This window comes from Mesoplodon bidens (assembly GCF_964165515.1).
Source record: "Mesoplodon bidens genome assembly, chromosome: 1".
Lineage (NCBI taxonomy): Eukaryota > Metazoa > Chordata > Mammalia > Artiodactyla > Ziphiidae > Mesoplodon > Mesoplodon bidens.
The window spans coordinates 195,514,779-195,538,989 of record NC_138176.1 but is presented as its reverse complement, the minus strand read 5'-3'; the positions used below and the strand labels follow the sequence as shown (position 1 = coordinate 195,538,989).

Below are 24,211 nucleotides of genomic sequence, written 5' to 3'. Positions count from 1 at the left end.
CTCACAGCAGCCCTGTGAGGTTTGAGTTTTTAAAGTATTCCTGTTTTATAGACAAGAAAAGGAGGTACACAGAAGTTAAAAGCATGAAGCTACGTAACAACAAAAGAATGGTAATGCATTTGTCACTTTCATCTTTCCAATCGAAAGTATCTGTCCTATGCCTCGTTGCCTCAAAATCATGTTCTCAATTCAATAAGCATAACTTAAGAGCTTACTCTACATAAATCACTAAGTCAGCTGTTTATGGGCAAAAAAATGGAAAACATATGCTCCCCACCCCTAAGGAACTCCCTATTTGAGTGTCTCTGCTAGAGAATTACCAAATCAATCCTTCAAAATATGATAATGAATAATAATGAGCTAGTGCTGTGCTTCTCTAACTAGTGCACATACCAGGTACAAAATAAGCTCCTTGGGGGATAAAAGGGAGCTCCATGGTGAAAAAGACTGGAAAATACTGTACAGCAAACATCTAAGTTGGAGGTTTGAAACATACATTAGCATATTAAAGGCTCTGATAAGTCTTGCAATATATAAACCTGTTTATCTTTGTTTACTTAATCCTTCTCAAACCAAGCTGAACTAATGTTCCATTGAATACACTTTGGGAAAAGCTGGCTTATGTATCACCGCTTCTCACTGGAACTGTTTTTGTATTTGTCAAAAATATCTTTCCCAAAGGACGGTAAAGGTGGGTATTGGAATATCCTCTGTGCTACACAATGAGGGAGATGCTGGCAGATGATTCCTTTGCCACCTCTCAAATCAGTTTCCATAGAAAGACACTTATTTTGTCTGAGTACAGGATACAATGTTAGGGGCCAGCTCAATTTCCTCTCTTCCTTTAGCCAATCACAAGTCAATCAAGTACATTATTTCTGGCAAGAGCTACATTGACTCACTTGGGTCTAAAAATAACTCTTGACCACATGTGGTATATCTAGATCCTTCTCCACAATCTAATGTCAATATTCACCAGTTGTAAGGTGCTACTCAGCTGTAATCATTGCCCACTAATTCACACTAATCTGGTATTAAAAGAGGCCATACAAAATAACCAAAACCCCACTTTTTTTTTTTGAGTTGTATAGAAATTTTGCCAGCATTTAATGTTGCCTCACGATATTTGGCAAATGCACATTGGCATTCATACACTTTAAATGTGAACATATTTGGGGAGGAACAAGTCCAAAATAATCATTCCAGCCTTTGAGAGAGGAAAATCTATGCCCTAAAGAATGTTTCTAAGATAACATTTTAGCTATAAATCAGATTTTCTCCCCAAGAGCAATCTTAAACTACACGTGAAAGAATTAGTGTTTTAAACAAACTAATCTTAACTCATGTTTAACCCTAGGATGAGTCGTCTGGGAATACAGATTCCATTGCTTAGACATAAATTAAGAAAGGCTTCTTTTATGAGTACTGCAATAATTTCTGTGCATGCCTAGGAGAGCATATATTTGGGTTTGAGAACATGAGTCCCTACGTGTAGAAACATTTTAAATGTATAAAATATAAGCAAACAGAAAGAAAAATGGGAAACATGGTCAGGCTTGGCAGGTATCACACCTCATGGGAACATACCCAAGAGCAGAGACTCAATCTTAGCCAAGGCTACATCCCAGCCCCACGTCTGGCGTCCAGATTCATGATGTGTGAGGAGATGAGACTGGGGCCAAGACCACGCACAGTTCTTCTGAGAATGGCTGAGACCCACCACCCTCGTCCAGTAGATTTGTGCAGGCCTCCAAAGTGATCAAAATGAAAACTAAGACCCAGCGTCCAGCTGGTCAGGAATCAAGCGGACAGAATAGGTGTGGATATTCCTCCCTGACCAATTCCAAACAGAATTTTCTTTCCCTTTTTATGAATTCAAATGTGGAATATCTGAGAGAATTGATCACTTTCAGGAGATCAGTTCAAATTCAGCCCATGGCCTGGTACCAAACAAGTCCGATGATCACTTCTTTCCGCTCAGGAAGGGAGCTGGTGGGATCCAGGAACTCTCTCTGTCCATAACCTGCAAATCTAACCACATCAACTTCTACCACAGGGAAAGACCTGATGTATATATGTTGTTTTCTTTGGGGAGAGTTTTTCTATTATGATAAATACTTAGATGTTAGCTATATTTTTTTAAAGTTCAGAAAAAGAATTTAGACTAAGAGGACTAACAAACCTGACACTTCTCTCTTGTTGGAGGATAAAATGAATATGGGCAACTTGATCAAAGTTTTAGTCAAGTAAATGAATTTGTTAAGCTAAATATTATTTCTGAATAGCATCATCAGAAACATTATTTTAACCTTCCCCAAAACACTTATAATGTGTAAACAGTGAAGACAGTTGCCCTCTTTCAAAAGCAGGGGCTCTGTTAAAACATACATCTATATGAGCTACACTGGAATTGGTAAATTTCACTGATCTGTACATTCCTGCCTTCTTGTCATCTCTTCTTCAATAACCAAATGCCCTGACCTAACGTTCGCAGTCTCCTTTCTCTGGGCCCCCCACTCCCTTCTTGCAGCACTGACCACCTTTACACTGTCCTCCAACCTCCCAATTCTCAATCCCCCACAGGGCAAGGACCATCCTGTGTATCACTGCACAGCCCATACGACTTGCCTCATCTACAGTGTGTGGGTGGTTCAAAACACACTGAGTGCATCCATTTCTATCTCAAAATAAGTATGGAAATTCCCTTCTCACTTCTTAAAATATTTTAATCTAAAAACGAATATGAAGGCCATTTAAGAATGGTGAATACTTTCCTTCATTCAAAACTTCCTAAAAAGTTAATTCCCACAAGTGCTATCAAACTCATATACTGATCAGATCTCTGCATTCATTAGTGTTAAAAATAAGACAATAGGCCCCAAATGGAGTCACTTATGCTAAGTCCCACATCACCAAACTGAAACTTAATTACAGTTTTGGCTCTCCCAGAAATGGAATCTTAAACCAGTCAATCAGGAACCCTGTGATCAGCACAAGTGAGGTAATCAAGGACCCCTGCCACCCATCTTTTGCCTAGTGTAACCTCCTTGTTCCTGCTCCCTTCTGCCTATAAAAGTCTTTCATTTTGTATAGATCTTAGAACACCTTTCTATCTGCTAGACTGAATGACGTTTAATTCATGAATCACTGAATAAAGTCAATAAGACCTTTAAAATTTACCCAGTTGAATTTTTTTTAACACTAGTTCCCTGAAGATTTCCAACCTGCTCATTTCCTCTAAAAAGGTGGTGGAGGGGGAAATCACCCTGTGGTTTTTTAGTGTTTGCTCATAATAGTTTACTTCAACCTTTAAAAATACAGTGGGTAGACATTTTGTATTCTATTTATTAAGTAATACCATGAACTTAGTTTCCCTCATTTAACAAGGACTTATAAAGCATGTAATGTAAACGCTTCTTTGTCCACCTTCTTAAAATGAATTTAATTGGTGTATTTTGTGTTTAAAAGGAATAAAACATTGAAGGCATTGTGTTATTCAGCAAATGACTGATTCTTTTTTTCCCTAATGTGACCTGAGTGTCCGCTATGTGCCAGACCCGGCCTGGGTGCTGGAGACACAGCCCTACCTCATGGAGCCTGCAGTCTGAGAGGGATCTGCAGATCTTGACAGACTATACATTCCAGATATTTAAGCAAAAAAATTATGGTTTTCATTTTCAAAAGCATATCATTCTAACAGTAATATCGCTTTACAATTTTGTTTCTAAACTTGAAGCAAGACAACAAAAAGTTAACATTCGCTTTCATATAATCTCTTTGAAGAAACAATTAACAAAATGTGAGAAGCAATCCACAACAGAATAACCAAAGGTTCTAATTAAGTAGGCAGGAGAATCACAAATATTTAGATTCTCTTTATCTAAGCCTAGGATGTCTTGACTTTGATTATCTGAAATAACTGAAAATGAGTTATCACGTTTAAAATTTTTCTTTATGTTTAGATACAAACAAGAAATTAATTTTCCAAATTTCCAATTCTACATGCTGAATCCTGCTAGAGAGCATTACCGAAAATGTTTTCTAGGATTTCTAGGATTTTAGGGTTTTGACTGCAAAAGTATACAAACTTTTCTGTTTACATTATTTGAAGATAAGAGATATTTCCCATTTGAAGATTTATTATTTATCAACCCATACTCTTTCCATTTCAAGATCAAAGTGTCTCCATGGATCACCTATTTTCATCCCTTCTCAGTTTATAAATATCATTATAAAACTATCCTGGTCCTACACGGAGAATTTTTACCTGTTTTCTTGCTTTCTTTGCCATTAAAAACAAACAAACAAAAAAACAAGCATCCCATGCTAATGTCATTAGCCCAGATAACTTCAACAGTACCTTTACGATCATAAGACATAAGACCAGGCCTTAAGAGTTGTATCATTTCCAAAAAGCAATGAAAAAGAAGCACCAAGAACATTTTTAAAAATACCTTTTTATTAATACCAAATGCATAACATTTAACATAAGTTAAACCGTGCCTTAACACACTCAGGAGGAAGATGCATAAGATGGCCATACGGAAACATCTGTTGGAATAAAATCCTGGTCACAAACTACTCATCTCCAAGGGCTAGAGCAGAGAAAATGGAATATTCCTTTTTCCTTAGAAAAACTGTGTGCAGTTTCAAGATCGGAACGCCTGCCAGAGCCCACTTTCTCACCCTCTACCATCCAGTGTTGCCAAGATCCTTAACATTCCCTGAGTATCCCAGCAGCGCGTGTACCTAATGCGCACATACAGGTAGAGGCGGGTACGTAGAGCCATCAGGACCAATAAACTGGAAATTAGGAAACAAATGATAATTGACTTTTCCTCATTTCCTCCAAGTTCCTGCCTTCTGCACCTTATCGTTCTACTCCTGTCTGCAAGGAAGGGCGACCTCCTTGCAGAGGCCTAGAAGTTATTCCCTGCGGTCTTCGGTACAGCGAAGTGGGGGTGACAGCGGGTTTGCAGGCGCGCAGATTTGCTCGCTGCGCTCCTACCTCCATCCGCCGCAAACCCTCGGGCCTGTGCTCACCCAAGGGGGGGGATCCTCGAGGCTGGGGAGGGCGGCTAGCCGAGACTAGGAGACGGCAATCCCCATCACCATTCCTCTCTCCACGTCCCATCTTCCACCCCGGGTGCCCCTCTCCCTCCTCCCCCACCGCCAGCCCTCCCCGCGCGGCGCCCTTACCTGGCTCGTGGACGCCGGGGCTGTCGGACAGCTCGAGCACCAGCAGCTCGCGGCCCTCGAAGCTGCGCCCCACCGTGTAGATCCTGCTGACCGCGGCGCACTGCAGCCACACGGACACCAGCGCCTCGCGCAGCTCGGGGTAGCGGTGGTACTCGAAGGGGATGCCGTCCTCCTGAGGCCGCCGGCGCCGCCTCGCGCCCGCCGGGGGCCCTCCGGGCCCCCGGGCCTCGGCGCCCAGCAGCCACGCACAGGCCGCCAGCGCTCCGCACAGCGCCAGCAGCGCGCGGCCCCCTCGCCCGGCCATCGCGCCACGCGTCTCCCGTGCGGCCTCCTGTGTGCCCGGCGCCTCGGGGCGCACAGCCCGCGGGTCCCCTTGCCTCGCCTGCCGGCGGCCTGGAGCAGGCAGCGGAGGGAGGGAAGACCCGAGCAGCGAGCGCGGAGCCTGAGGGGAGCGCAAGACGCACCGCCGCCGAGCGCGGGACGCAGGGGGAGGTGGCGCGGAGTCGGGCGGGGCGCGCGGGCGCGCGGGCGGGGCGGGGAGGGGCGGCGCCGCGGGCCGGATCTGCGGATAACCGGGGGCAGCTGCGCGATTTGCGGGCTCGAAGCTACGTCAGAGCCAAATGGCGCCGGAACGATCCAGGTGGGATGACAGCTAAGGTTGGGTGTGGATATGTTACTGTCATTGAGAGACCCGTGACACTGCTTGTGGAAAAAACACTCTGGGATTGTTAGTGCAGCCTTTTAATGTGCCGTCAATTCCAAGCCGACCACGTTTCCATCTTGATGCTCCAAAAACTAGAGAATATTGCAGAAAAAAAGAAACACAGAAGAAGTATTGGCAGCCGCTTGCCTTCTCCCCGTGATGTGTCTTTAATAACTATTGATAGTACAAACACAAACCCACGGGTTGGATGTTCATTGATTGCAAGGTCTGGCTGGAAAACAGAACACAATGCACTGTGTTCAGAGGTTTAAGAGACTAAAAATGCATTCTATCAATTTGCAGATATTGTCTTTAATTGTATTTATGCACATTCCTGGATTCTTGGGGGGGGGCGCACAAGTGAGATAATGTCATCTGCCAGTACCTATGCCAACTCCCTTCTCTAACTCCTGTGGGGAAAACAGAGTGCAGCTGGGGAGCGCTGGACAAGGGATTTAGTTTGATATTAAGGTTAAATCTTTCCAGAACAGCTTATCTGGGTGGTTCAGGCTCAGAGTCTCCTCCCTGGTTGAAACTAAGATGCTGGCCAGGAGTGCAGTCATCTAAAGGCTTGATTGGGGCTGGAGAGTTTTCTCCAGGGCCAATAAACTGGAAATTAGGAAACAAATGATAATTGACTTTTCCTCATCCAAGAAAAAAAATAAAAGATCAAATCCTGTTATAGAAAGAAAACTCTGATGGTGAAAGGTACGATCTCCATTCCCCTCCCATAATTATTGCAAAAATATAAAATCATTTACAGCTTTAAATACCCAGGCTTTACACAGGATTTGTAGTCCTGGAACAACTCTGGAGCAGATGTTATTCTGAAGAGGTTGCCATTTGGATTAAAAAAATAGCACAAATCTAAATAAATAAATAATCCATTGGGTATTTCAACCAAACAGTAAAACTGGACATCATGTGGGTGATTTTTCATGTTAGCCATTTTTTTTCTTAACTTACTCTTTCTCCACCTGTCTAACAGTGCAGTGCACTGAATAAAAACTTTCTCCTGGAAAAGAATCCAGATATTTAAATGATTTTATTGGATCAAAAAAAAATGCTGCTGGAGAGGTTGGTTTCAAAACCCTCTGACTGTCTACGTTTCCACAGCAGCATGGATCTTCTTTTTTGGATTTTTTTGGGAAAAACTGCCACTATAAAGACACGCCACTCAGTTGAATTTGGACCCCACCATGATCCTTGTCAATGTAGGCAGAGCTAAGAACCATATATTTTTCTCTATGATCAGTCTGAGTTTGATTACATGTCCAGAAGTTTGAAACCAGAGTTATACTTAGATTTCTAAAATCATGCCCAAAAGAGCAACCTTGGAAACCTAGAAAAAGAAAACAGCGTAGCCAAAACCAATAACTTCAGAAGTAGAAGGTTAGGATTTTCATGTTAGCAATTTAAGGTAACCACACTAATTTGAGGCAAGGTGGGCCATATACTGGTAATGACACACATAAACAACATATGATTCAGTGAAGTCTTGTGTTGCCCTTAAGCTTCTCTTCAAACAAAGGGTGTGTTTTCTATTTTCTCCCAAATCTCAGTTTTATGAATTTCTTTTTAAAATTTTTGTAAATGGGTGGAATCCCACCAGCTCTGTGGCCTCACTTGATGGAGATTTGTTTGAATCTTAGAAGTTTGTTTTCTTTATCTATAAAATGAAAGATTTGGATTCATTCAAGTGCAGCTGGGTCATCTAGAGAATTTGTAAAGTATGCAGATTCCCAAGCCCCCACCAATGCAGAAAGCCTGCGATGGGTTTCAGGTGTTAACAAGGTTCCAGGTTTTAACAAGAATACCAGGTATTTCTGATTTTGATGTTTGATTGACAAACATACTTCAACAAAGTGTTTGTTCTATGGGTTTTCTGAAGTCTTTTCAAATCTCAAATGCTATGATCCTGGAAGTTTTCTTTTTGAGAAAAGTTCCTGCTCACCAAAGCTCTGGGACACACCACATACACCAAGGAATCAGTTCAAAGGAATTAAAACTTCGTCTTTAAATTTCTGGGCAATTTTAGGTGTAGGACAGCTTCACTGGAGCATAATTACTTCTGTGTTTTCATAAGCAATTATGTAAACGGTTATATACCCATCCCGATTGCTAGATAGAAAATCTTGCATGCTAACTGTCTAATGTGTTTGACCCTGTGTACCCATAGTTAAATCTAGTGTGCACCCACACTTTAAATCATGCACATGCATGCACACACATGCAAGGAAGAAAGAGATCTGTTTTTTGTGTTATTTCTGAACATCTGTATGAGCATATTTAAGCTCCCCAAACCTTCACTTCCTGCATCACCTCCACTATTTTCAAACCCAGAAACTGTCTCTTCCTATATCCCAAACCCTGTATTCCCTCCTTCCAAAGCCATGTCTAAAACTCATCTAGTCCACAAAGGTTCTGTAAACACATAGCTTTATATCCTTTTAGTGGTGTGCTGGTAAATGTTTGACACTCAGCTCTCCATGGGTGGTAAAACCTGATTTAGAGTGTTTATTGATTTCTGTGGTATTAATATTCCCACCGTGGCTGATTCCAAATTGCCGACGTGACATCACTGAACACAGCATTGAGGAGAGGCACACAGCACACTTTTATACAAATTCTTTACACTCCTTCCTTTCAAGAGGGGGGGCTTAATTCCCTTCTACTTGAGTTTAGGCAGGACTTAGTGACTCGCTTCTAATGAACATAATATGGCAGAACTGATGGGATATATCTACTAAAATTAGGTTATGACAAAACTCTCTCTCCCCCTCTTTCTCATATCACTTGTCCTGGGCAAGTTGTCTGCCATGTTGTGGAGATGCACACAGCAAGGACTGGGAAGGCCTCTGTGGAAGCCTGAGAGTGACCTACGTCTGCAGCCCAGGGGCTGTGAGTTACTGAGGGCTGTCAACAGCCACGGAGCAGACCCTTCAGACCCAGGCAAGTCTGGGAGGGCTGCTTGACTGACAGCTTGACTCTAGCCTCCTTACAGACCCTGAGCCAGAACCACCAGCTAGGCAGCCAAAGGTTCCCAACCTACAGAAACTGTTAGAGAATAAATGTGTGTTGTTTCAAGCTCCAGAGGCTGGGGATAACTAATACATACAGCATCTCTCCTGTACAGATACAACAGACACAGAAAACCTCGAGAGCACAGAGGATAATAAAATATAGCAGCATAATGAACAAGTGGTGGGTTTTGAGTATTTATTCCCTTTTTCTTCATATAATTTATTTAATTGCAAGTTTATATAATTTATTTTTTATAAATAATGGCTGTGTTTAACAAGTGACTCATAAGATTCCTTTAATTTTAACAATTGGCTCTTGCAAGTGTCAACCAAGAAACGCACAAGGCTGCAAATAAGAAAAGAGTTTGTTTGGGGGTCTTAGGAATTGCAATACTGGAGACAGATTCAGATAAAACCGAGTGTTCCAAGGAAGAGAAAGAGTCAGGGACTTATAAAGGCAAAAGCCACAAGGTTGTTAAAGTTGTCTGGCAAGAATCATGATTGACCCCGGTGCAAGAAGGAGATATTTAGGGTAAGGGTCCAATAAGGGTCTCGAGTTTCTGGAACATTGGGCAGATGTTCTGCATGCCCGTGTTAAGAGAATAAGTGCTCAAAAGGTCAGATTTCATCCGGAATCACTTCCTCAGTGGCCTTAAGGCTTCGTTTCAGAGCTCTCTTAGCAGTCCCGCCTGCATTTGATTTTCCTTCCACACAAGCTGGTATGACCGGCTCCAGCAAATCTCTCTTCTTCCCTCTCCAGGCCCCATTCCTCACTCAGCAGTATCCCTTTCCGGCTGGCCCTCCTCTCTGGCCCCCCGGAGAGGCCATGTTGCATTGAACTTCAGGGTTCATGAACCTACTGCATCAGAATCACCTGGTGAGCATGGCCACATTCCAGACCGGTTGAATCCAATTTTCAGCTGGGTCTGGGACTTGGAAGTCTGCACTTGAATAAGTTCCCCCCACCCCCATCCCCTCAGGGTGACTCTGATGCACAGTAGGATTGGAGGGACACTGGTTCAGGAGACTGGTGTTGAGGTTTGACAGACAGCATTCTAATCCCAGGTCTGCTTGTTTCTGGAAGCTGCTCAGTGACTTCACCCCAAAATAAGGGGCACGATGAGCATCCCATGAACTCGTGATAATGGAAACAGAGTTAAAGAGAGAAGATGCTATGCTCCTGGCTTGGAAGATGGAGGAAAGAGCCTCCAAGCCAAGGAAGGCTGGGGAAAGAAGATGGAAAACGAACTAAGGCCTTTTTTTGTTTTTTTTCCCCCAGCTTACGTGCTGAATAAATAAGAATTTATCTATATACAAACGCACTTCGTTTTCTGTAAAAGAACTCAACGACCACACTGTTCTGTTTCTGACACACAGGCCGCATGGACGCCCCGCAGGCGGGCGCGGGTCACTAGGGCGGCAGGTGGTCGTCCCCACACTCCTGTACAGCTCGTCGGCTCCCAGCCCAGACAGCGCCTCAAAGAAGGGGCTCTGGGCCAGCGGAGACTCAGTGCGCCCTGGCCCACAGGCCTGAGCTCCACGTCATACCCGTCCTCCCACGCCTGCAAGGCAGGCGCGCACAGGAGGAGTGCCGAGCCCCTTCAGTCCCTGCTGGGACAGACTCCAGTGGTGGTACATGTCACTGGCACTGCAGCCCCATCCACACATCCTGCTTCAGAATCCTCCCTCCCCCGTGAACTCCCAGCACCAGTGCCGGGCGTTCCTGGGAAGCCCTGAAGAAATTCTCTGACCAAGCTCTGCTTGACCTTCTCCCGTCCACACCATGAAGCCACTGTCGGGAGCCTGTGTCCCTAACCTGACCGGGGCTGCAGCTGGTCTCACCAGTCTCTCGTTTCTCCCGTTTCCCATTTCCTTCATCACTGGGTTGTGTGCAAACCAAGCGTCAGGTAGGTGTCACCAAAATGTTCATGCCACTTTTACTTGTCATTGTGTAATTAAGTTAAAAACTGGGTAAACTGATAAAATACAAGAGTAGAAAAAGTTGGATACTTTGGAAACACTTGAATTTTTTTTATTATTTTTTATTGTTTTATAAATTTATTTTTGGCTGAGTTAGGCCTTCGTTGCTGTGCTCGGGCTTTCTCTAGTTGCATCGAGCGGGGGCTACTCTTCATTGCGGTGCATGGGCTTCTCATTGAGGTGGCTTCTCTTGTGGAGCATGGGCTCTAGGCACGTGGGCTTCAGTAGTTGTGGCACGCAGCCTCAGTAGCTGTGGCTTGCGGGCTCTAGAGCACAGGCTCAGTGGTTGTGGAGCACAGGCTTTGTTGCTCTGCGGCTTGTGGGATCTTCCCAGACCGGGGCTCAAACCCATATCCCCTGCATTGGCAGGCAGATTCTTAATCACTGCACCACCAGGAAAGTCCAGAAAACACTTGAATTTTAAAAATGGAATTAGGTATGAATGAAAAAACAGTGAAGGACTGAGGAAAAGATAAAAATCTTTAAAGATTCTGCTCTTAGATTTGTTCAAAACCTGTCACTTTAAAGAAACTGTAATAGTAGAAAACACATTGTGGGGAGAAGGCCTCGTTCCAACAACCAACAACCAACTGATGGATGAGTGGACACATGTTTTAAGTTTAAATAAACTAATTAAAGTGTGCTTTGTTCTTCTTTTTTTATGATTCTCTTCTTTAGTTGATTTTTTTCCATTAACCACCCACTGCATATTCCAGTTGTATCAGCCGAGAGGGTGGATGTACCATAGCAGACAGGTAACAGCCAAAGGCACTCTGAACCCCCTGAATGAATCAGCAGGACAAAACTCCATGTATAGGTATCACAGCCTGAAACCTACTTACCAACTCAAATTAAATATGGTTTATCACTGTTATTCTACAGCTCTGCCTTGTACCAATCCCTCCGTATCCCAGTGGCCACACCAGTATTACTGACCTCCCAGCAGCACTGCCCAACAAAATATATTTTGAGCCATATATGTAAATTGGAAATTTCTAGTAGCCATGCTGTTAAAAAAAAAAAGGAAGAGGGGAAATTAATTTTAATAGTAAAGTTTTTAACCCAATATATTCCAACTATTATCATTTCAACTTGTAAACAATAGAAATATATTAATGAAATACTTTTTTCATACTAAGTCTTCAAAATCTGTTGTGTCATTCACATCACAGCACATCAGCGCAATTCAGACTAGCCATGTTTCCAGAGCTCACTGGCCACAAGTGGCTGGTGACAGCTGTATTGGACAGTTGAGATATATTGCTGTTCTTATATTCCTATATTCTAAAATTATTCCTCCTGCTTTATCTTCCCAGTTAATGCCTTAGTCCAGGCTCTGGTTATTTCTTGCCTGGACTATGGCAACCTCCTCCCCTGAAGATTATTCCTCTCATCACCAGTTAATCTCAGTTTCTAATCTTGCTGCCAAAACCACCTTCTCCATCATTCACCTTGATTATACCAACCACCATCCTGTCCTGTCCATCACTCAGTGATCAAAGCCAAAGCCGTGGTCCTCTTCCTCGGAGCATTCCTTAGAGAGCCTTAGGAAAGCTCACTTCCTTCCTGCGCCCCCTCCTGCTTCTTTCACTACCACACTTTCTCAAATTCCTGCACCGTCATCTCCCAAGCCACAACGTAGTTACACCTACCCCATCCTTACCCTGTGCCATCCTTCCCCCTCCCCAGGCCAGCCTTAATCCCCCACCCCACTCCTGCCCCACGTCCCCACCAGGCAGGCTTCCTCTCTCCTGAAACTGCACCTCTTTGCTCTCCTTGCATTTCCCTTTGGCCAACCCTCTTCTCTCCTCTGGAAAAAAAACTGAAATTCTCATTTGAGTTTCCTTTCCCCATTAGTTATCATCCAAACACCTCAAGTTTCTCATAGCAGATTCCCCTCCCACTCAAATTCTACTCTGTGGGTTCTACCCACCCAACCAGACTTAACATCCTCTGGCCTTGCCTGGGCTTCCTCAAGCCCACACTCAGCCTATTGTTCTGCTCTCTCTTCATGGGATCTGTCTGGGTGACCTTATCCGTGCTCATGGTGTCAGGTATCACCTCTCTGTTGCCCTGTTTGTAGCTCCTAAGATTGAGTCCTATATCCATTCCCTCCCACTGAGAGACAGAGACTGGCCTGCTTGTGTGTTTGCCTCCACAGCCCAGCCCAGTGAGAGCCACGGCCACTGGGGCTCAGTATGCTTGCCATGAGTGGACGAACTACTACTTCCCCCATCTACCTTCTACCTTTGGCACTCAGACTTATGCCCGTGTTTTTAATGCTTTGCTCACTCTGCAAACTCCTGGGCTCTTACATTCTCCTGCAGGATCCCTTCCTAGGTGTGACACAGCCAGTTCAGTTCCCTCTGCACTCATCAATCATATTTACCAAGTTGCTTGCATGTAACAAGTCGTTTGCTAATGTTCGCCTTTTACATAATGTAGTTCCTATTTCTGTCTTCATTATTATTGTCCATGCTGTCAGTTTATGTCTACCACGTCACAAATACAATATTCAGAGGAGAAAGCTGGAGTTTTCTATGATGTTCTTACCTTTGGAAACCAAATTACTGAAATGAAAATCAAATTGCCAATTTCCATCAGGTAAACCCCTCAAAGAACGATTGGTTTTCCCTTCAGCTGCTGGAAGCCAACCAACATAAATAATACATGACAACTTCATATGTAGGACGCCAACTTTATGGAGCTCGGGAGTATTAAGCATTATGTAGATGTACAAAGAAGTACTGAAATCCCTCGTTATAAACGACAACCATACCTCATCTACTATGTGACTCATCAATCCACAAGATTTCTTGTACCTTTTTAAATCTCAAATGTCCAAGAAAGAAAACTATTCACCTCTTTGTTTTATACAACATACAAGATGTCAAAGTGAAACTGTCTCTTATCTGTGGAAGCTACCCAGTTCCCTGTAAGCTCAAAATTATAAATGTAAGTAAACATAGTTGTGTCCACACATATGAGTTAAAGCGTCTTCTGCCTTGGCCAACATTTTGGAAGCCTCTGCTTCTAGAGGGACTGACCAAGGTGCTAATGAGGTCAAAACTGAGGCTGACTGATAACTCCTGTATAGAGAGAAAAACGAGCAAGTCAACAAGCAAATCTCTCACTCATTACCAGGACTGCACCCTTAATTTCAAAGAAGCTCTGTGGATGACAACAAATCCAACCCCTCTGAAGGAATGACTTATATCATCCTGCAAGTGGGTGAGCAGTCAGTTACAGTACTATTTTTGGGGAAAAAAAAAAAGAAAAAGATACAGCATATTCATCAAGTGGACGCTCAAACACTATTCATGGACATCTATGACTTTAACATGGTACAATCACAGTCGTTGCTATTGTGCACTTTGGTATGGATTGATGAAAGTCTTTGAAGTTAAATCGGGCTTCTCCTACCCTCCAAACATAAGAATGGGGTTGGCCCTTTTGTTGAAAAGTAACTCATAGGTTGAGTCTTGCTCCAAGTTAAAGAAGACGGTTTGTTTTGCTTCCCACTTGGTTGCATGATTTACTCCAGGACTCTGCATCCAGAGAGGGAGAGGGCAGAATCTAATACACTAAGAGATGAGGGGCCAGGGGGTCTGGAGTGGTGGCTGCCCAGCAGGTCCTGCAGGCCTGCTGGTCATGCCTTCTCATGAGTAACTTAGTGGACTGTCTCCTTTAGGGTGAATCCCATGGTGAAAGGAATAGACTGTAGCTGAGAACCTAGGTGGGATTTGTTTAAGAGAGGAAGAGTGGGAGGGTGGGGAGTGGGAAAGAGAGAGAAATAGTGAAAGAGAGGGAGGAGGGAGAGGAGGAGAAGAAAAAAAAGAGGAAGAGGGGAAGAAAACAAGCAAAAGTATGGCAGTTGAAAATCTGGTAATCTCTCTATTCAAGGAACTTAATAAACTTCATCTGCTTTGGTGTGATAAGCATGGGAAGTTTGGAAGATTAGTCCTAAATCAAACTGAGGAATCTCTGTATCTTATTTGCAATACACAGTAGCATAACAACAACAACAAATAAAAACGGGAACATTTACAAAGTGTTCCCCCTGCATTTTCTAACTTGATTTTCACAATGACCTCATTTCATTATCCACATTTTACAGACAAGCCACCTGAATTTATGGAGGATAAATTCTAAAGCAAGGATACACTGGGTCAAAGAGAAATATTATTAACTCAAAGATATGTTTTATAATTACTCCTTCATTTAATCTTTTGGATCTTTCTGACTGTATTTTAGGAAAACATACTATAAATCTAGAGTCTTAACATGTTACTAGGAGCCAAGAATGAATTGCATTTCTGTGTTCTCCTCTCTGGCTATGAAGAAATTGTTGTTGCACCTTTACCAACTATAAACTGTGATATGTCTTTCACAACTATAAAATGGGGTGATGGTGTTCATCAGATTTAACTTAAAATGATATACTTTGCTATTTAAAACAAGATTCCAAAAATGGAGTAAAAAAGATAATATAAAAACATATAAAATATTATGCTAGACCCTAGTAGCTAGAGGAATGTATTACTTTATAGGCCTTAATTTTTCCACTAATATTATACACTCACGTTTGGGAATGACGTTACCAAAATAAAAATCAAATGCCATGCTCTTATCAGATAAATATCACAAAGGATGACCGGTTTTCTCTTTAGCTACGATGTTTATGTTGACCATCTTACAAATTTTTAAATATTATAAATTAACCAGTCTTGTAAATAAATAAGATCTTTATTTATGGTGTGAGTTAAGTTGCTCAGGAATCTACAGTGGTAACTCTAAACATTGCCCAGGTGTGCATGGCACATCCCTCCCTCAACTCCTCTCCCCCATCACCTCTCCCCTCTTCCTCCCTCTCCCATCTCCTCTCTCCCATCTCCTCTCCTAGGTCTCCCAGGCACCCCTCTTACCACCTGTCAAGTCTTCAGGCTCATTTCCCTCTTCACACTCATCACAAGGTGATGTTTCTTTACTTGTGCTGTCTCTTTTCCCTTGAGAAGGTGAGCAACTTAATGGTAGGCTCCTACCACCAGAGTCTAACCCATAAAAAATATAATAAATACTTGTTGAAAAATAAGATATATCCTAACATGTTAATTTAAGTCCACAAGAACTTTGTGCCTTTTAAACTTTAAAGATTTCATGGAAATAACCAACTTACCTCTAAAAGAAGAGTGTCATTTCTAATAGTCTCAATATCTAAAATCTTTGAACTAAGCACTGTACTAATTATTGGCTTTAATCCTCCAGCATCTTACCACATTTTACAGATAAGAAAACTAAAGTTTAGAGAGGATAAATAATTAGTACAAGTTTATATGCATAGAAAGTGATGAGAGCAAGATGGTAGAGAAACATGGCTTTTTTTCCATGGAGTACTGTAGGGCTTTAAATTCACCCGTTCATCCAACAAACTTTTATTTAGAACCAGGTACTTGGTAGTTACTTGGTGGAATGTGGTCAGTGAGGAATACAAAATTGATTAACACATAGTTCCTGCCAGAGAGGAGCTCAGAGCTCACTCTCCAGTGTGGAAACCCAAGATAGTCTTGTCCATGATGAGTGTGTTCACTGTGAATGGGAGAGTTTGTTTCAATTGGGATTTAGCAGAATTAAAGTCTGGGAAAAACACATACTATTAAGAAGTGACTTAAGTGTTTTAAACACCTGGAAAGCGATATACAATAAATATCCAATAACTAGATTGGTCAAGTAGTTAATTCACAGATTCAGAATGCACTATACTCTGGCTGTTTGGGAACCCACTTGTGGCAGAAAGTGTCACCAAACACACTGAGTCATTAAGTCTTCCTAGTTGGGTAAATAAATTAGGTTCCGCCACCACATTGCTCAAATTGTTTTATGAAAGGTTTTTCCAAACTTCAGTGTCTTACTTCTGTCTGATTCCTGGCCTCAGGAAATTATCCTTTTGACTCCTTGACTTTGCTTATATGTTATTTTACACTTGCGAAACCCTGATAGCCCAAATACTGTCCCATCTTTAGTCTAGTTTCACCTTTTCCTAGGAGCTAGTTTTTATCTCCTTATCTTGTTCAGGCTGCCTCCCCACCTCTGCTACTTTGTTAGCCATTTAACTCATCCACCCCTGGATGTCTATGAGTGACCCAGGCTCAGCGGGGCAGCCGACAGGGGCTGAGCAACAGCACCACAGAAACGGTACCTTGAACTGTTGGGATTACGTAGGAGAGGAAGAGGGAGCCAGTGAGAGTCACGGGTGCTCTGATGGAAAATGAGCCACATGGCCCTCGGCCATTCTTCCATCCAGCTGGCCTCTAGTTGCCAGCCTCAGGGCAGGGCAATCTCTCTTGTCTAAAGTGTCTCCCGAACAACTCCAAGCACAAGTGAGGTTTCTCTCCAGCTTCTCTCACCTTCACCCCTGTTGCTTCCATCCTTCTTTCAGTGTGTAGCAGTGTATTCCATACTCTCTCACCACCAGATCTTAGCATGCAGTCCCCTGACTTGGATGAATCATCCCCTTCTGCCCTCCCTCCCCCCCACTTCCTGGGTAACTTGCTGTCATTCAGGTCTCAGATAAACATGACTTCCTATGTGAACCTTCTCTAACAGCCTCCATCAGGCAAGAAAGATCCTGCTGCTCTGTGACCCCAAAGTTCCTTGTGCCTCTCCCTTCTCAGAGCTCTTTCATAATTACTTGTTTAATCAACTTTTATCTCCCTTATACTATACATTTTGTGAAGGCAGGAATCACCTCTCTCAAGTCTCCTAGTGTATCCCAGTGCCTAGAAGATTTTGATACATAATTGAAACTAAGTAAATATTTGACTGAAAGAATATATAAATTCTTAGACATCAAGCTCTGCTCTCAGTTGACATCTGATACACCACCGGTTAAGCCTCAACAATTCAAAAATAACTTGGTTAAAATCTATGTTCACTAAGCTGCAACCATTTCCATCACCACAGGAAGCAGCTCATAGTTATGGATGAATGCAGATCTGAGAGGAGTGGCGTTTTGAGCTTGAGGAAGGACTCCTTCCTCACTGCCTACTTCAGCCAGTTTATGTGGCAATACACCTGGAACCAGACAGAACCTGGAATATAGTCCAGTGACTGTGAGGTCCTGAGTAGGTGAACTGATCAGTACTCGCTTTGTTGCAACTAAAATAAACTGAATTCAAAACTGCATAAGTAAATAGGAAGGAAGGGAGGGAGGGAGTGAGGAAGGAGGGAGAGAGGGAGGAAGGGAGGGAAGGGAAGGTAAAAATCAAGTGGAATAGAATGAACACAATTTAAGAAGACCATTAACTTTGGTCAACTAAATTGTCAGGGGGAATAGCCACCTGGAGCATCTAGTTCCAGAGTTATTTTATGCTTTCAGTCCAGGATAGTCCTCCTTCCAGCAGGAAAATCACTTTCATTTTTGAAGTGTTATAAGAGATGCTGAAAAATAAAACATGATTTGTTTAGACTAAGAAAACCTGGTAAAATGGCTGATAAACATCATTCCAGCATAAACTTTCCAATCAAATTGAAGACAAATCAGGAATTCCCTGGCAGTCCAGTGGTTAGGAATCCATGCTTCCCCTGCAGGGAGCACGGGTTCAATCCCTGGTCAGGTAACTAAGATCCCACATGCTCCACAGCATGCCCCCCCACAAAAAAAAGTCAAAAAAGTTGAAGACAAATTTTTCAAGTTTTTATTTTTAATAAATATGCTAAGTTATAGTATTGTGAACTAATAACTATTATAAGTTTAAATGTGCATTTGGTACTTATATCAATTTAATTTATTGAGTATATCTACCGAGCACATTTTACAGAAAAATGTTTGTAAAGGCTGTATATTATCAATTAGCGTGCATATGGGAAAATAGGACTTTCCAATGAAAAGGATCAGTATTGGTTCAAAATTTTTCATTTCCTTGACAGTGCATTTAAAAAACATTAGTCAATTAATTTAGAAAGTCAAACCTCAGTTGCTTTGTTTAATTTGCAGCTTTTTGTTGCTATTGTTTCTATTTTGTGTTGGGCATTTTGCTATAAAAAAGTTTTTTATAGCTAACTGTTCAAGGTAAACATTACTAGTCCCATTTTATAGACAAAGAAGCAGAGACTCAGTTAAGCAACCCACCCAGTGTCACACAGACAGGCCGCACAATAAACTGACTCCAAACCAGGGTCCGTTGTAGTTCCTGTGCCCTTTCCTCAGACCTCAGGGCTTCAAGCAAGATACTGTCACCTATCGGCAAGGGAGCTACTGCTGGATGGTGAATTGCTTGCCAGTGGTCCCGTTTCCAAGCCCTGTTTCATGTCTGTCCATTACAGAAAGGAGATTCAAGTCTAGGTAGGTGATTAAATTAAATGACTTTTAAGGTCATTGAAGGATACAGAAACATTCTGAAATTTCATCACCAACTCTGGAAAAGTTCCACTTTCTCCAGGGAAGTATTCAAGCTAACAGGTGGTAGAAAAATATCTTCTCTCTGTATTACAGTCTTACAGTCTTAAAAAGAGAATGGGATGTGTTCTTTAGAAGGAAGCAAGATTCTAGCATCCTGGCCTTCTATTTAGAATCAAAGAAAATAATAATGTCCTTACTGTTGCTTATGGGTTGAAATCTGTTCCCCCAAAAGAAATTGGAGTTCTAACCCCCAGGACTTGTGAATGTGACCTTACTTGGAAATAGGGTCTTTGCAGAAGATCAGGTTAAGATGAGGTCATTAGGGTGAGGCCCTAATCCAATAGGGCTGGTGTCCTTATAAAAAAGAGGAAATTTTGACACAGAGATAGACACACACACACAAAACACCATGTGAACGTGAAAGCATAGGTCTGAGGAATGCATCTATAAGCCACAGAACACCAGAGATTGCCAGTAGTCCACCAGAAGCTGGGAGAGGGGCATGGAGCAGACTTTCCCTCAGACTGTTCCTCATGGAACAGACTTCGGAAGAAACCAACCTTGGCAACACCTTGATCTCAACTTCTAGCCTCCAGAACTGTGAGACAAAAATTTCTCTAGTTTAACCCCCACCCAGTTTGTGGTACTTTTGTTATGACAAACTAACACATTGTTAACTAAGGTTCGTTTGTTTTTAACAGCTTTGTTGAGATATAATTCACATACCATACAATTCACCATTTTGAAAGTGTACTATTCAATGTGTTTTAGTGTATTGACAGGGTTGTGCCACATCACCAGTCTAATGTTAGAGTATTTTCATTTCCCGTGGAAGAAACCACATACCCATTAACAGTCAATTCCCATTCCTCAGCTACTCCCATCCTTCACCCACCTCCAGACCTAAGCAACCAGTACTCTACTTCCTGTCTCTATAAACTGCCTCTTCTGGACATTTCATAAAAATGGAATCATACAATATGTGATCTTTTGTGACAGGCTTCCTTTGCTCAGCACGTTTTCAAGGTTCAACAATTCATGTTGTAGTACGAATCAGTACTTCATTCATTTTTATGACAATGATTTCTGTGCTACAGATATTGCATATTTTATTTACCTATTTACTGGTTGATAAACATTTGGGCTGTTTCCACCTTTTGGCTATTGTGAACCATGCTGCTATAAACATTCACTTACAAGTGTTTGTGTTCACATACATTTTCATTTCTCTTTGATATGCACCGAGTGGAATTGCTGGGTCATATGGTAACTATGTTCAGTATGTTGCAAACTCTTTTCAAAGCAGCTGCACCCACCAGCATTGTGTGAAGCTTCCAATTTCTCCACATTCTTGCCAACACTTGCTATTGTCTGTCTTTTTGATATAGCCATCTCCATGGGTGTGAAGTGATACCTCACTGCAGCTTAGGTTTACATTTTTCTAATGACCAATGATATTGAGCATCTTTTCCTGTGCTTATTAGACATTTGTATATCTTCTGTGGAGAAGTGTCTATTCAAAACTTCTGCCCATTTTTTTTTAACTCAATTTTATCTTAAGCAGTAATGTCCAGGAAATGATGTGTAGGATGTACTGACTAGTTGTTTTCTAATATGTTAAGGTAAATATGTAATTATTAAAAACTACTTGTCCACACTTTGGAAAACTGCGTTTACTACCCCAGAGCTTCCCAATCAGTGTGCTGCAGCCTGTGTACTATTAATGAGGTACAGATGTCCCTGATGGCAAGCAGCCTCATCTGTTTAACTCAGTCTGCTAGATAAATATTGTCTGCTGCCCATTTTAAATTGAGTTATTTATTATTATTATTAAATTTGAGTTCTTTATATATAGCAGACACAAGTCCTTTATAAGATATAGAATATGCAAAATTTTTTTTCCCATTCTTTGGATTGGATTTAGTTTCTTGGTGGTATTGTGTGCCACACAAGAGTTTTTAACCTTGATACAATCCAATTTATCTATTATTTTCTTTTGTTGCTTGTGTTTTAGGGTCATTTCTAAGGAACGATTGACCCAATTCCTATGTTTTCTTTTAAGAATTTTATACTTAAACCTTTTATGTTTAGTGCTAGAATCCATTTTGGGTTACTTTTATATGTATGGACTGGGTAGGGATCTAACATCTTTCTTTTGCATGTGGATATCCAGCTGTTCTAGCACCATTTGTTGAAAAGACTATTTTATACCCATTTAATTGTCTTGGTACTGTTGTCAAAATCAATTGATTATCAATTAAGAATTTATTTTTGAATTTTCAATTCTGTTCCCTTTACTTATGTCTTTCCTAAGCCAGTGCCACATTGTCTTGATTATTGTAACTTCATAGTAAGTTGTGAAATTGGAAAATGCAAGTCCTTCAACTTTGTGCTTTTTCAAGATTATTTTGACTATTCTGGGTCTCTTGCATTTGCATATAAATTATAGAATCCTGCTTAGCATCTTCCACAAAAAAGACAGCTGGGATTTTGACAGGGATTGCACTGAATCTATAGATAAATTTGGGAAGTACCTTAACAATATCATCTGGTGATCCCTGAAAATATAGGATGTCTTCACATTTACTTTGATCTTTATTTCTTTCAATAATGTTTTGTAGTTTTCAGTGTATAAGTCTTGTACTTCTTTTGTTAAATTTATACTCAAGTATTTTATTCTTTTTGATGCTATTGGAAATGTAATTTTTTTGTTAATTTTATTTTTTAGAATGTTCATTCTTAGTGTTACTGGCCAGAGCCAGAACTGAACTCAGGTTCGGCTGCTTGTCACTCAAAAGTCAATGTTTGAGAGACAAGGGTTGGTGTAAAAAGAAAGATGCTTTATTCAGGAAGCTGGCAACCTGGGAAGATGGCGGACTAGCATCCCCCAGACTAGCTCCAAGTTGCCAGTCAGAGTGCAAGAGCTTTTAAAGTAAATCTGCAAGGACATGCAGGTTGGGGTTATGTGCAGAACAGCACAGTCAGTTCCGAGAATCATCTTAAAATTTGTCATGCAATGTTCTGGTCAAGGTCATCTTGATTGTTTTAAGCAGTTAATCTTCAGCTCCAGGGTTGTTTTTTTCCCATTCCCTTGAGGCCAGTTCCTGGAATTGTCCTAGCCATAGATCTAGTACTACTCAAGATGGAGTAGCTTATGTCATGGCTACAGTCTGGTCAACATGCAGTTAGCTTTTTCCCTCTGGTGGCGGTTTTAGTATCTGCAGAACAACTCAGGAATATGCATCTGACAGTGTTATCTATGTCCTTCAGGGAGGAACTAAAGATTCTGTGACTGCTATATGGCCAATTTACTGTTTAAATTGTTACCAGTTCTCTTGGCCTAACAGCTATTTTTGTCATACATGTCTATATCTTTTCAATCATTAATTCTTGAGCGATGCTTTTGTGACTCAGGGGTTGCCCCTAGTGACTAAAGCCTTTCTCTGAAAACAAGAAACAGGGGACATGGAAGGGCTTTTGTACCTGGGAGTTTCCCACAGTGTCCTGCTTGGTTTCATTAGTGTATAGAAACACAATTTATTTTTGTATATTGGTCTTGTATTCTGCAACTGGATAAACTCATTTAGTTATTCTAATTAGTTTTAGTAGATTCTTTAGGATTTTTTAATATAAAAGATTATGCCATCTGCAAATGGAGGTAATTTTACTTCTTCTTTTCCAGTCTGGGTATGTTTTATTTCTTTTTCTTGCTCAATTAGCCTGCCTAGAACCTCCATTACTATGATAAATAGAAGTGGCAAGAACAGACATCCTTGTTCTGTTCCTAATCTTACAGGAAAAGCCGTTAGTATTTCACCATTAAATATGTTAGCTGTGGGTTTATGGTAGATGCCTTTTATCAGGTTGAGGTAGTTCCCTTCTAGTGCTAGTTTGTTGACTATTTTCATCACAATAGTGTTGGATTTTTGTTGAATGCTTTTTTCTCTTTTTTCATTGAGATGATCACATGTTTTATTCTTTTATTCTATTAACATGATGTTTATTGGTTTGGGGATGTTAAACTAACCTTACATTTCTGGGATAATTTCCACTGATGTTGGTATATAATCCTTTTTATATGTTACTAGATTTGGTTTGCTAGTATATTCTTGTGGATTTTTGCATCTATAGTCATAAGGGATATTGGTCTGTAATTTTCCTTTCTTGTGATATTATTGCCTGGTTTTGGTATCAGCATAATACTGGTCTCATAGAATGTGTGTTAACTGAATGATAAACTTACTATTTTTTTTCTCTCTCTCTCTCTCTCTCTTTCAAGTCACTGTCAAGTATTTTCACTTTCTTGAAAATTCTGTGTACCTATAGGTATTCTGATTTTTTTTTTTTTTTTTTTTTTTTTGCGGTACGCGGGCCTCTCACTGCCACGGCCCCTCCCGCCGCGGAGCACAGACCCCGGACGCGCAGGCTCAGTGGCCACGGCTCACGGGCCCAGCCGCTCCGCAGCATGTGGAATCCTCCCGGACCGGGGCACGAACCCGTGTCCCCTGCATCGGCAGGCGGACTCTCAACCACTGCGCCATCAGGGAAGCCCAGGTATTCTGATTCTGGTCAACAATTGATTGAACATTCATCCACTTAATATTTACATTGAAATAACTTTTAGGCATTTTTTTGTCAACGCATTCTGGTTTCAGCCCCAAATAGTCATGTTTTCATTTTATTTAGCTTTCTTAGCAACCCCAGACACTGTGTAGGAACTGGGGAGGCTACTATGAGTGAGATAACCACTATGACAGTCCTTGCGGATTTTCCAGTCTACTGGGGGACACAGACAAGTAAAGTGGCCTTTGCAATGCAGTGTGCTGAGAGCCATGATAGGGGAAGAACAGTGTTAAGAGAGTACATCAGAGAAGTGCCCATGTCAGACTTGGAGAGAAGAGATCAGAA

General features: G+C 41.6%; 1 protein-coding gene across 1 annotated transcript in view; it reads right to left on the bottom strand.

Annotated features, from left to right (window-relative positions):
- Positions 1 to 5,707, bottom strand: part of CPE (carboxypeptidase E) — a 109,858-nt gene extending 104,151 nt beyond the window's left edge. The window contains exon 1 of the mRNA XM_081252664.1: positions 5,200 to 5,707. Coding sequence (XP_081108790.1) covers positions 5,200 to 5,503 — 304 coding nt within the window. The 5' untranslated portion in view covers positions 5,504 to 5,707. The remainder of the gene's footprint in view (positions 1 to 5,199) is intronic.
- Positions 5,708 to 24,211: the final 18,504 nt, after the last annotated feature.